Below are 13,753 nucleotides of genomic sequence, written 5' to 3' on the forward strand. Positions count from 1 at the left end.
CGGAGAGAGGGAGGCGGGGGTCTGAGCACAGTGCGAGCCTCCCCTGCTCCTGCCTGCCCACCCCGCCTGAGGGCTCTACTCACCACCCTGCTCCTCCGCAGCCCCAAGCTCCTGGGGGGCTGGGGCCCCTGGAGCGGGCTCATCACCACGGTTCTGGGCAGCGGGGGGCAATTTGTCATGCCCCTCGTGGTTGCACACGAGCGGCAACACCAGCTTCTGCAGCTCCAGCAGCTTCACCTGCAAGGAGGGGTGCTCAGCTGCCACGCCTGAGCTGGCTTCACATCCCACGCCCACCCCCACCCCTGCAGAGACGTTGCACGCCCTCTACCTTCATCTCCTCGTTCTGAGCCAGACCCATGACGTCCTCCTTCTCCTGGTGCCGAGTGTTTGGCACTGCCCCCTGGCTCTCATATTCGCTGATGTAGTCTCCTGCGAGAGGACAGGGCTCAGACACTGGGGCCCCTCCGACGGCCCTGCAGCTCCCCCTGCCATGCCCTGGCCTCCTGCTCACTCATGCCCTCTGTCGCTCCAGAGAGCTGGATGAATCCAAGCTCTAGTCTTTCCACCTGCTCCTTCCTGTCCGCCTTCTCCTTTGGGAGGTCCATAAAGCTGCTCTGGAGCCAAAATAATGGGGTCACACCTCGGGAGTGACCTATCCTGCCCCGCCCCCACTTTTCTTGGCCCACGCCAGGAGGCACTCATCTTCAGCTTCTCCATGGCCCCCTGCAGGGCCCGGTAGCTCTCCCTACACACAGACTCATCCCCAGTCCCTGGGGCGGGGCCCATGCCTCTGGCTCCTTCCAGGGACCACAGAGGAAGGTGACAAAGTGGAGCAGGGACAGTCAGACTCACCATGGCCTCCTGGCACTCCAGGTCCTCTGGGATGTGTGGCATGGGCCGAGGTGCCTCCTCCTCCTCGCTGTCTAGATGTCCTCCTTCATCTCCTGTGGGGAGGTGGCCAGAGGGGTCCTCAGACAACCCAACAAGGGAGGTACTGTGGGCCCACCTCTCCCCACCCTCACTGTGTAACCCTGAGACAGCCCCTCCCCAGAGGGGAAGGAGCTGCTCTTCTTTATTTTTCCTTTTAAGAACCAAGATCTTGCTATATTGCCCAGGCACAGTCCTGCTACCAGTCGGTGCCGGAGTTCTGAACTGCTCCCTTTCTGATCTGGGCCAGTTCACTCATCCTTAGGCAACCTGGTGGCCCCCTGCTCCCAGGAGGTCACCATATTCATGCCGAGCTTAGTGCAGACACCCGGTCGGCATAATGACCAGCTCTTCTAAAGGTCTCTTCCAACCCCTCAATCCTGTGCTGCTGACAGTGCCCCCTTCCTCCTGGGGCTCTCTCCTCTTCCCCTGAGTGGTCTCCTGTACCTTCTCCAGGGAGAGCCATGAGGCTCAAGTGGGCCTCTAGCTGTTGGTTCCACTGGCTGGCAGCTTCTAGGTGCTCCTAAGGGGACGGGAAACAGAGTGAGAAGGCACGGAGGTTGCCAGGTTGTCCCCCTCGGGGCCCTGTCCTCAGCGACTCCCTCCCCTGGGTCTCCTGCAGGTTTGGCAGGCCATCTCAGCCACCGCTTTGCCCCGAGCTTCCTGCTGCCGCAGCTGGTCCATGAGCTGGGTCTGCAGCAGTAACTCCCTGTGCAGCGCCTCCTTCTCGGAGGTCAGCTGCTGATAGGTGGCCACGTACTGCTGCGGGTGACCCAGGTATTAGTCTCGCTGCTGCTGCAGACTCTGAGACTCTTGGCTCTTCAGCTCCAGCTGCAGGAAGACCCTGGGCATGAGGGCACGTGGTGGCTGGCTTCCAGATTCTGGGACCATTAATAGGGTAGTGAGAGCACTGTGGGGCTCTGTCACCTGCCTGGGCCCCTGGCCCCTGGCTCCAGGCCTAAGAAACTTCCTCCCTTGCCTAGAACCCCATGCCTCCTTCCCCAGTCTCAAATCACATGTCCTCCTTCCCACCATTTAAACTGCAGGCCACAGACTGGTGGAAAAGCAGAGGGAGCCAACCACCATCTGCTAAGTGTGCTACAAGCCTAATGCTTTCCATGTATTCTCTCATTTAATCCTCAGCACCTCTGCAAGCAAAATGCTAACTTCCTTTTCAAGTTAAACAAACAGAGACTCAGAGATGAAAAATAGCTGAACGGTGACCAGTGGAACTGAGGCCAGAATCCAGGTTGAATCTAAGGAGGCTTTTTTTGTTTTGTTTTGGGACAGAGTGTCATTCTGTGGCCAAGGCTGGAGTGCAGTGGTGCAATTTCAGCTCACTGCAACCTCCACCTCCCGTGCTCAAGTGATTCTCATGCCTCAGCCTCCTGAGTAGCTGGGATTACAAGCATGCGCCACCATGCGTAGCTAACTTTTTTTGTTGTAATTTTAGTAGAGATGAGGTTTCGCCATGTTGGCCAGGCTGGTCTCAAACTCCTGACCTCAAGCGTTTCTCCTGCCTCAGCCTCCCAAAGTGCTGGGATTACAGGCGTGAGCTACTGCCCCTGGCATAAGGAACCTCTTATACCAGTCTCTTCCCCTATGATTGGGGGACTCCATGCCTCTAGCTGGGATTATAATGTCCAGACCTGGGAGGAGCCCAGGGCTACCCACCTCTAAAAGTCAGAGGGCAGGAAGCAAGAAACAGTTATAGGGCTGCTCTGGAGGGGGCTGGGGTCACCTTCCCTCCAGCTAGAGCTGCCTTTGGCCTGGCACCTCCCCTCCCCAGAGGCTGGTGCCCGCCTCCCAGCCCTTCTTGGATGGGGCAAAGGTTACCATCTCCTTCACCTCACTCAGCTTCTCCTGCAGCTCCTTTACTCGCTGCTCCAACTGCAGAGCGCTCTTGTCCTGGTTGTTCTGGACAGAGAGAAGCAATCAGTGGCCATCCACTGCAGCTGGAGAACCCTGAACTTGGTGTCTGTCTCCCATGTCACGGGGAAGGGTGGAGGCAGGTTAGAAAAATCATCCCCTCCCCCACAGCCATCAGAGCAGGGCCTGATGAGCTCTGGCTCACAGGTGCCTTTAGAAGTACCATCTCATGTGAGGGCTACACTGCCCCATTTTACAGGTGGGGAAACAAAGGCCTGGAGGGCTAGGGATGAGGGCAGCCTCCCCAGGTGGAGCAACCCACCAGATCCTCGAAGCTGCACTGTGGCTCGGCCAGCTGCTTGTCGAGCTTGTGGTTCTGGGAAAGCGTGAGCCTCTCCTCCTGCTTTCGTAGCCTCTCCTCCTGCTTTCGCAGCCTCTCTTCCTGCTTTTGAAGCCTCTCCTCCTGCTTTCGCAGTCTCTCTTCCTGCTTTCCCAGTCTCCCTTCCTGCTTTCGCAGTCTCTCTTCCTGCTTTCGCAGCCTCTCACCCTGATCCCTAAGCCTCTCCTTTTGCTCACGCAGACTCTCCTGCTCCTGCAGCGTCCACTCCTCCTGCTCCCGAAGCCTCTCATTTTGCTCCCACAGCCTCCTCTCCTCCTGCTGCCGGAGCCTCTCCTCCTGCTCCTGAAGCCTCTCCTTTTGCTCCTTGCTCAGGAGACTCAAGGCCTGGTTGTTTTCCACCTGGAATTGCAGTTTTTCCACCAAACTCTCCACCTCCTTCCTCAGGTGTTTGGCCTCATCTTGTAGCTGCTCCACCTCAGAGGGCCCTGCTGGGGGCGCCGAGGATGAGGGCTCAGCTGAGAAAGGAAGCAGACAATAAGGGCCTCTGGATTCCTCTTCCCACCCCCTCCCCCCTGAAAAAAAAAAAAGAAAAAAAAAGAAACAACCCTCCTCTTGATTCACAGCTCCTCTCAGGCTTCCCAAGCTTGGCCTCACTGCTAATGATTCCTCGCACCCGATGGTGCCCATTTCCAAGCCACTTTCAGATAGAGAGCACTGTGGGTGGCTGACAATGGGCAGTCCTCCCTCTTTGCTGATGGGGACCCTGAGCTCATGGAGATGACAAGACTTGCTGACTCCTGGCACAGACCACTTTCCCACTGCCTCAAAGCCCTTCCATTCACCCACCTCCCTGGGGCATCCTAAGCCACCCCACAGCCCTCTGATGCCAGTCCTGCTCCCAGGTCACACCAGCCCCACCTTACCTATCTGGTGTTTGAGTTCGGACAAGGTCCTCTCCAGCTCCTGTATCCGATATGTGTCACGCATCTTCTCCTCCTTCAACGTGCGAGCCTGCCCAAAGCACAGGGGGAAAGGGCCCTGGAGAGGGGGCTGGTGGCTGGACAGGCTACCATCTTCCTCTCTGCCCCCACCTCCACAAAGCCCAGACCCATGACCACCTCTGGCTGTACTAGTCCCATTTTACAGATGCCCAGAAAGACCCAGTGACCCATCTAAGGTGGGGGCTGAAGGGTCAGGTCTCACCTCCACCGACATTTTCCGCATCCTCTCCTGCCACCGGGCCCTCTCTCCTTTTATATGTTGGGCATATTCGTCTCTCTGCAGCTGGACTTGTTTCATTGACTCTGTCACCTGCAAGAATGGGCACAGAAGTGAGGAAGGGCTGTCACTGGTCCTCACCTGCTCCTGGTCCCCTGGGGTCATCTTCCTTCCACATCTCTCCCTCTGCAAAGCCTCACCTGTGTCACGTGTGCGTTCAGCAGCGCCCGCTCCTTTATGGTCTGCCGTAACTGCCGCTGGAGGACTGCTTCACTGCGGCTCGAGGACTGGATGGTGAAGAGTGAGAAGTTTTCATCTGGGGAGCCTGGGCAGTGCCCCTCAAAAGGGTTATCGCTAGGCTCAATATACAACTCAGTCAGTAAAGATCAAGGCATTTCCAAGCCCGTGGTCTGGTTTTTAGAAGAACTCAGTAAAGTTGGAAGGGACAGGGAAAGAGATCGAATTTACTGCTGGCTAACGGAGGCCCAGAGAGATCAGATCATATTACAATTGTTATTACTGTTATTACTACCACTCTTTGAACCTGAATGGAGTGCTTCACCAGGTACCATGCTAACAATCCCATTTAATCCTCACAACCACCATATGAGACATTTACTAGGGTAACCTCTATTGCGTAGATGAAAAACATGGAGTATTCGAGGTTAAGTGCTTGCCTAAGATCACTTAGACAGAGCTGGGATTTGAACACCCAGGTCTATCCGATTCTCTAAGCCCATTTTTTCTTGCTAGGTGTGGGGGCACAGATAGAGGGGGGAAAATTAATCTTTTGTTCACTTTTTGAAAGGATGATACATTCGCATCGTCCAAAACTCAGAAGGTACAGAAGGGAAGTGTCTCCCAGCCACCCTGTTACTCTCTCCTGAGTTTTTTATGAACACTTGCAGACATGTTTTATGTATAATAGTACGTACACACACACACACACACACACACACACACACACACACACATCTTTCCTCTCTCTACAGAAATGGTGACATAGTAAAGGTACTCTTCTGTACCTTCACAGTACAAGTATCCGATACCCCACCTGGGACTTGGCCAAGGCCACAGCCAGGTAAGGGCAGGGCAGGCACTTGGCCTCTGAGCTCTGTGTCCAGTGTTTGCACCCCACAGTGCCCCCAACTCACCCACAGCAGCTGACTCAGCCCCAGGCTGCCTCTAACAACCACACACAAAAGCAGCGAGAAATGAGCACGCTGCCTTCTGGGCAGGACACTGCATCCTGCAGAAGGGACCTTTAGGCTCACTCCTGCATCTGGGAAGCCAGGCTGCCAGGGGACGGGGCAGCTGGTTGGACTCACCCTGTCCTCTTCCCACTGCTGTGTACACACAGCAGAGAGAGCCCGCTCCAATTCTTGAATACGCTGTAAGGAGGATTGCAGGCGGCCGGCCAGATCCTTGGACTCTTCTGTAATGACAGAGGTTGAGATGGGGCCCAAAGGACTCCCCCTAAAGACCTGTCAAAGTGCCAGGGTGAAGGATGATGGGGTGCCCACGTTCTCACCTTCGAAGTGTCTGGCGGCACGTTTAGTATGGTAAAGGGTGGTCTTCAAGTCTGCCTTTTCCAATGTGAGGATGTTGATTGTCTGGAATTGAATGTTTGGGAGAAAAGCCAAGCAAGTGCTGAAAGAGACGGAAAGAAACATTCTCCGGAGGACAGGAGAAAACTCCCCACCCTCCACTCACCTCTAGCTGCTCCGTCTGTGCTTTGTGTATGTCATTGTTTGCTTTCTTTTCCTGTAGGAAGAGGAAGACAGAGCTCTTACCCGGGGGAGGCAGAGATGGCACAGCAAGAGACATGCCCCCAGCATGCCACCAATGCCCCAGGACAGGCACACCCATGGGACCAGGTTTTCAGGGACCCTGTGGGTATGGGGTGGAATCTGAGGGGTGAGTCTTCTTCCCCAGGCTGGGAGTGGGTGAGACGAGACTGGCGCCTCTACATCTGAGTGCCCCTCAAACCCAGCAGTCATGTTGTGTGCAAACAAAGAAATCGCGTTACTTCTTCCAGCTGATGTTCCACTTGTTCCTTCTGTTGTTTCCGTGGGAAGAGTCAAATTCAGGTGACTGAGGGGGGGGCCCCTCAACTCTATTCCCCAGACCAGGAAGCGGTAGGCAGGGGCCAGGAATGGATTTTAAAGGCAAAGTTCTCAGACCCAGTGGCAACATGAACTGGTCAACTCTCCTCAAGCTCCCAAAGACAGAGGATTTGGGTCTTTGTTGGTTTTTGCCCACAGCCACAGAACTCAAAGTCTGAATCTGGATTCTCTCAAAAGGACAGTAACATAAACCTCTAGAGTCGGAGTCTGAGAAAGGCCCACCGTTCTGCCAGTTTGTGATTTAGAAAGATGCGTTCATTCAACGAACGTTTACTGAGCACATACAGACCAGGCACGGGTCTTCACAGCACAGATACAGGACAGAAAAGGACAGACGGGAGCCGTTGGCCCTGAGGTTTCCATTCTAGGGGCTTTTTTTTTTTTTTTTTTTTGAGACGGAGTCTCGCTCTGTCGCCCAGGCTGGAGTGCAGTGGTGCTATCTCTGCTCACTGCAAGGTCCGCCTCCTGGGTGTACGCCATTTTCCTGTGTCAGCCTCCCCAGTAGCTGGGACTACAGACACCCGCCAACTCGCCCGGCTAGTTTTTTGTATTTTTTAGTAGAGACGGGGTTTCACCGTGTTAGCCAGGATGGTCTCGATCTCCTGACCTCGTGATCCACCCATCTCGGCCTCCCAAAGTGCTGGGATTACAGGCTTGAGCCACCGCACCTGGCCCATTCTAGGGGCCTTTAACTCTCGGACTCTCAGAGCTAACAGAGACCTTTGATACTCTACCTCCTCTGGAAACACAAGCCCAAGGAGGAGAGCTGGCTAGTCCAGACTCAAAGAACAAATTAGGGACTGAGTCAGGGCAGACATAGGGAGCCCCTAACAACCCTCACTTCTCTGAGAGGCGAGAACCCCAGGGTGTGTGTGGCAAGGACTGGAGCAGAGGTGTCTGAAGAAGAGAGCCAGCAAACAGGACAGTGACAGAAGAGCCATGCTGCATGCTCCTTGCTCTGGGGTCCCCCCAGGTGAAGCCCAGGCACTCCAGCTCCCCATTAACCCTTGGCACCAGGGGCCCTAGCCCCTTTCTTCAGGGCCCCAAGGGGAAACTGGAGTCCAGGATTGGCAGCATGGAATCAGGAGACCCCACTGGACTCTTACCAATGATTCTATGTTTTCATTGAGTTGATTGATTGTTGCGGAGCTTGAGTCCAGGGCTACTTCCAGTTCTTGGTACCGGCTCTGAGGCGCACGCAGAGAGGAGGAGTTGGAGGAGGTTTGCGGGGAGAGGTAGAGAGAACAATCATTAGGGCTGGGGTGTGTGTGGGCTGTCTCAGCTGGTAGAGGGGCACCCAGCTCCCACTGTGAGAGGAGGTTGGAGGGCTGGCATGAAAGGTCACTGCACTTCGGCCCAGGGCCTCTTACCTCTAGATCCTTCAGGGTGGCAGATGATGCAGACGTAATAAAAATGAGAAATGAAAAAAAAAATGCTTTCATGGGAAACAGTTATGGATATAAAGTATAAAAACAGTAAGGGACAGGGCACAGTGGCTCACGCATGTAATCCCAGAAATTTGGGAGGCTGAGGCGGGTGGATCACGTGAGGTCAGGAGTTTGAGACCAGCCTGGCCAACATGGTGAAACCCTGTCTCTACTAAAAATACAAAGATTAGCCGGGCACCCTGGCAGGTGCCTGTAATCCCAGCTACTCAGGAGGCTAAGGCAAGAGAATCGCTTGAACCCAGGAGGCAGAGGTTGTAGTGAGCCGAGATCGCACCACTGCACTCCAGTCTGGGTGACAGAGACACTCTGTCTCAAAAAAAAAAAAAAAAAAAAAAAAAGCCCCAAATCCCACATGCCTGCTCTGTACATTATTCCCAAATTACTTTTAAACTTTAAGATATGTCTCACCGTTTCCAAGATTATAAAAGATGTGGGGAAGGAAAAAACCCAATCAATCAAGCAGGTGAAGAAGAAGACATAAACAGGCTGAAGGTTAATGGCAGCAACATAAAAATAAGCCAGAGGCAAAGTATCCCCCAAATGAGAGAAGCCTCAGGGGCATGCACAGCTGCAGACAAAAAGCCAGAGAGGGGTCCTGGCACTGCCTCGCCTTCCACTTTTTCAATGGGGTAGCACTACCCCATTGGAGTGGTTAAGGTTGGACGCCAGCACCTTCAGAATGTCCTGAATCTACAGGAGGTGACAAGGGAAAAAACAAGGCAGGGGGAGAAAGACAGAAGTGGTTTAGAGAGAAGCAAGAAAGTCAGGGTAGGAGGAAGACGTGGGTTCAGGAAAACGAAATGCTGACGAAGAGCAGAGGAGATTAAAACCATGGCCTATGCCGTTCTTCCAAATGGCCACCTGCGGCCTTGCCGGGGCAGGAACAAATAGATGGAAATGTTCCCTGAGCGATGCAGTCACAGGGTAGAGTCACCTGACCAATGCAGCTCTTAATATGCTCACTGGACCCCTCTCCTCAGGCCCAGGATGTGGGCGATGAATCTGGTAATGCTCCAGACCTCCACCTCCATTAATAAAACCAGACTTCTGAGTAAGGGTTCACTTGAACTAAGGGGGCTCCAGCTAAAAAACAAGTTTCAAAGACACTGATCTTGTCCAGTATCATCTTACAGAGGAGGAAACTGAGGCCCAGGAGAAGAAGTGATTTTTCTGTGGTCACCCAGCAAGCTGGTGGCAAGTTAGATCTTCTCTTACTCCTAGTGCCTGGGGCTTTCCTCACCACACGCTGGAGCCCCCTTCGGTGACTCCTAAAGGGACAGCCTGATGGCAAGTGACTGTACTCATTAGCCCAGGTTCCCCTTGAGACTGGGGATGAGGAAAATCAAACAGCAATGACCATTTCCTGGGTGTCCTGGGTGTTTACAGCAGGCCATGTACTAGGGATTAACATAAAAACAACAACAATATGAAATCTCATTTAAACTTCACAAATGGAAGTCAAACCACACTACCCCTATTTTACAGATGTGAAAAGAGAGGCCCAAGGAGCTCAAGCAACTGACACAAATCAGATCCCTAGCAGATGGAGAGGCAGGATTCAAACTGAGAATTCTTAACAAGTACCCAGCAATCTCAACAATTACCCTCTACTGCCCCTTGGGCCCCCTGTCCCCAGGAGACTGGCCAGCCAAGACTCACATCCCCAGGTGAGTGGCAACCACCAGAAGTGGTTGTCTCAGAGCTACTGCCAGTAGTTTTCTTTTTCATCTTCGCTCTTGCCGGAACACCAGGGCTGCTCCTCTGCTGATATTCTTTTAGCTGTGGGAAAGAAGAGCAGTAATACTCATAACTACCAGCCCCTACAGCCACATCCTCCTTTACAGTTTTTGCAAAATACTCTTATACACCATCTGATTTAATGCCACCAAGAACTGTACATGATGTTGCCACAATCACTTAGTGACCGAGAGGGATTGATATTATGGCTAAAAATGAAAGGCGGGGGGGCAATAATGGAACTTAAACTCAGTCTTCTGACTCCAAGCTCTGGGATTTTACCATGAATCAGCAGCTGCCAGGGACCAAAACCAGAGGCAGTGGTAGAAAAGTCAGCATTAAGTAGGCAGGAACTGTACGCTGTGTGGTTTAGAGTCATACATCCTCACACGTCTGTAAGTGTGAAGAAGTGCACCAGGACCTCTCAAACTTTTATATCAATGTGTCCTCATGGCAGAAGGCAGCTTTTTTGGTAAATCTGGGAATTTATCAGAAAGAGGACAACCAAGTCTCATTTCAGAGAGAAGTCTGGTATACTCTTAGAAACCTGTGTGACTGTCATCCCTAAGTACATTAATGTTTTTCCTCTCTCAAGAGAATCAAGGGAAACTGATGCTTTAGAAAGATCTCCCGCATTTATCCTGTGGCACTCAAAGTGCCCCAGGTTGAGATGATAGGAGGAAGATTCAAGGTGTCAAGTTCAGTTTCCGAAGATCTATTCCACAGAGGATGAGCAAATCTCACTTCAGAGACCAGTGATCGAAGCTCTGTCTGGTCCCAGAACCGTGGAGAATTAGAATGTGAGGTGGAGAACTCAGAAAAAAATGTTAAATTCTCTTTGGAGAGTAGAAGGCTGGGAGAAAACCAAACCAAACTCGTTCTCCCATTGCCACCCAGAGATACTGTCAACATTTTGAGCTCACGGGTGAAGTGTAGGCTTTTCACACTGCCAATGTCTATGTGAAGGGAGTGAGGCAGCCTGAAACCTCTTGCCCCTAGGTCCCATAGTCCCCATTCCCCTTCCAGCTGGAAATTTGTGCTGTGACCCAAGGAACCAGAAATGGGGTGAGAATGCTTAGGGGACTGGGTCATAAGATCAATGGCTGGTCTTGCAGCAGTAATGACAGTTCGTAGGGGGACTGTGACATCACTACATTCCACTCCTCCTGGGGGTGGGGGAAACCACATCAGTGCGATGGCTGAGTCACCCATCCACGATGGTGGAGGGGGACATAGAGCTGGGATTCGGGTCCTTGGAGACACCAGTCCAAAGAGCCCAGGGAGGTCGGGCTTGGGTCAGCAGGAGGGGAGAGTCGAATCTGCAGCAGGGAACCCCAGGAATCACCAGTTCAAAGTCACCCAGGGATGAATGGCAATGGGGGGGACTGGGGCTGGGAGACCCAGGTCCTTGGAGAGGTGAGCCCCGAGAACCCAGGGAGGTTGGGCTTGGGGTGGCAGGATGTGAGGGCTGAGTATGGAGTGGGGAGCCCCAGGAGTCACCCACCCAAAGTCACCCTGGAGTGATTGGTGAGGGCAGGGGCTGGGCTTCTTGCTGAAGGAGTGGGACTGACTGCCAGGACTTTGGTGGGGGGAGCCCAGAGGTGCCAGGGTTGGGGGCCCCAGCCCGGTGTGCCTCAGGAGTGGTATAGACTCTGGCAGTGGTCTTGCCATTGGAGGGGATCTCTGGCTGGATTGGGGGGCCACGACCTGGTGCTTTTTACCTTTTTCTTGGCTGCTGCCAATTTGCGCTCTCGAGTTTCTTCTAACATCGCGGGGTGGGGAGGGAGGCAGGGTTGGGGCCACATCAGGGAACACCTCCAGTCACCTACCAGTCAGCTGTGTGACTGAGCCAGAGGAGGCGTAACCAGGGCGCCAATAGAACACAGAAAAGGGGTGTGGCCTTAATGCTCCAAGCCCATTGGTCAGTGAGAAAGATGAAAGGGAAAGGAGGCGTGGCCAGGCAGCAGTGTGTCCAGAGGAACCTGTGGCATCACAAAGGAAGCTGCCCATGCAACTGCTGTCCCCGCCCACTTGGGGTGAGGGGCGGGGCCTGCTTACTCCGGGAGAGGGGAGGGGCCGGCTTTTGCTTTAAAACTTTAAAAATAAACTTTAAAATATATATGTGTTTATACTTTATATATATGTGTGTCAGTGTGTGTGTGTGTCTACATGTTCCTCCAGAGCTATCTTCATAATCCAGCTTCAATGTACGGTCTATGATTTTGGCCTACATTTTTCATCTTCAGATGGAGTACAAGAATTACCAGTATTACCTCAATTGAGACACAAATCCTATAAAAATGGAAAATCCATAGCATGTTTGATGATTAATGAAGCAGACTATATTATCCAACATTCCAATAAGGTAAAATAATCACAAGGATTTCTCTTGGAAAAACATTTCTCTTATTCTCCGACATTATTAAGACTTTTTAAAAACAAGAAACATGTCTAATATCTTTAAAAACACAAAGCTTTTGGGCCGGGTGCGGTGGCTCCCCTTAGGTCAGGAGTTCAAGACCAGCCTGGCCAACATGATGAAACCCCGTCTCTGCTAAAAATACAAAAACTATCCAGGTGTGGTGGTGGGTACCTGTAATCCCAGTTATTCAGGAGGCTGAGGCGGGAGAATAACTTGAACCCAGGAGGCAGAAGTTGCAGTGAGCCAAGATCACATCACTGCACTCCAGCTTGGGCGACAGAGCGAGATTCCATCTCAAAAAATAAAATAAAATAAAATAAAGAAAACCACAAAACTTTCCATTTAATAAGCACTCAAACCTCTTTACTGGTTTAAAGCAATTACAAGGCCTATTTTTCTAGAATCATCTGGCCTCTCTAAGCCTTGCAAATGAAACTGAATTTCTCACTTGATACTTGGCTATCACTTGCAATCATGAAAATCAAGAATTGTGTTATGTCACTGAGTATTGCTTGTTACCTGCATTAGACACTAGACTGGGATCAAGAGTTGAATCTTTCATGATTTACTCCATAACCTGTGAGATTCTTATCCCACACCAAACTAAGCTTTTTTCTAGAGTTCCACAATTTACGGTTAGTAGACAAGAGGGTTCTCAGCAATGTAGTCTCTGGACTAGCAGCACCAGCAGAACCTGAGAACTTTTTATAAATGCAAATTCTCAGGCCCCACCCTGGACCTGGTGAATCAGAAACTCTGGAGTAAGGTTCAGAAATCTGTGCTGCAGTAACCCCTCCAGGTGTTCAAGAACCTCTGGCATACAACAGGTAGAAAAATGTGTTTCCTTCTGTAGGCCCAAAGCCAAGGACACCATATGTTCTTGATATAAAACAATGACATGCAATTAAAAGTCATAAATCTCCTTCCTCCTCCCACCCTTCATCCAACGTGTTCTATTTTTATGAGTTAAATAAGAAAACAAGTGGCAAACAGAGGTTCAGTCTAAAAAGTATATTTACAAGTGTCAGTTCTCATCCAGCCTGATCTCATACAACACCATTTACACCCTCTTACCTCTCAAGTTTTAAAAACATATCTTCACAATGTAAGTCGCAGGCACACTAGCAGTTCTATCATAAAACACCAAGTAGATGGGAATGTCCAAACTTACTAAAGAAAAGTGGAATCATTGGCTATATTTTCAAATTGCATTCAACAGGAAATGTAAGTTTTGAATTCTTTTCACTTTCACACTTCCAAGTCAATAGAATTAAACCAGAAGACTCCATTCTTTCAAAGCCTCTACCCAGGCAAAGTTTTACTGTATTATTTCTTGCTTTCAATGGATATAAAGCAGAGTCCTGGTAGGCACATTCAGTATGCCTGCAAAGATGCAGAACTCAACAGTTCTATCTGTTCAATATCAAAACAAAAGTCCTGTAAACCCCGGATGGTGAATGTAATACTTCAGCGCTAGCACCAAAGCCTCAAATATGAAAAGATACCAACAAACAAAATGAGCTCTTGGCCGGGAGCAGAAGTTCACGCCTATAATCCCAGCACTTTGGCAAGTCAAGGTGGGACGATTACTTGAAGTCAGGTGTTCAAGACCAGCCTGGGCAGCATAGCGAATTCACATCTCTCTAAAAATTTTAAAAAATTAGTG

At 51.4% G+C, this 13,753-nt stretch overlaps 1 protein-coding gene across 7 annotated transcripts in view; it reads right to left on the minus strand.

The window, feature by feature from the left end:
• Nucleotides 1–13,753, minus strand: part of LOC139364429 (golgin subfamily A member 6C-like) — a 55,478-nt gene that overhangs the window by 24,677 nt on the left and 17,048 nt on the right. For 3 of the 7 annotated variants that reach the window (XR_011626382.1, XM_071101097.1, XM_071101099.1), the window contains 16 exons: nt 9,588–9,707; nt 7,587–7,667; nt 6,384–6,422; nt 6,068–6,118; nt 5,886–5,967; nt 5,683–5,789; nt 4,555–4,641; nt 4,340–4,447; nt 4,060–4,147; nt 3,119–3,651; nt 2,764–2,844; nt 1,375–1,450; nt 853–944; nt 512–614; nt 329–429; nt 84–237 (listed from right to left, as the gene is read on the minus strand). Coding sequence is in view for 6 of the 7 variants with exons in the window: in XM_071101097.1 (XP_070957198.1) it covers nt 84–237; nt 329–429; nt 512–614; nt 853–944; nt 1,375–1,450; nt 2,764–2,844; nt 3,119–3,651; nt 4,060–4,147; nt 4,340–4,447; nt 4,555–4,641; nt 5,683–5,789; nt 5,886–5,967; nt 6,068–6,118; nt 6,384–6,422; nt 7,587–7,667; nt 9,588–9,707 (1,903 nt within the window). In the remaining variant the exon portion in view is untranslated. Of the gene's footprint in view, nt 1–83; nt 238–328; nt 430–511; nt 615–852; nt 945–1,374; nt 1,451–2,763; nt 2,845–3,118; nt 3,652–4,059; nt 4,148–4,339; nt 4,448–4,554; nt 4,642–5,682; nt 5,790–5,885; nt 5,968–6,067; nt 6,119–6,383; nt 6,423–7,586; nt 7,668–9,587; nt 9,708–11,386; nt 12,166–12,258; nt 12,381–13,753 lie in introns of those variants that run through there. The other 4 variants (XM_071101100.1, XM_071101098.1, XM_071101103.1 and 1 more) reach the window with 4 other exon arrangements.

Source organism: Macaca nemestrina, chromosome 7 (genome assembly GCF_043159975.1).
Source record: "Macaca nemestrina isolate mMacNem1 chromosome 7, mMacNem.hap1, whole genome shotgun sequence".
Taxonomy (NCBI): Eukaryota; Metazoa; Chordata; class Mammalia; order Primates; family Cercopithecidae; genus Macaca; species Macaca nemestrina.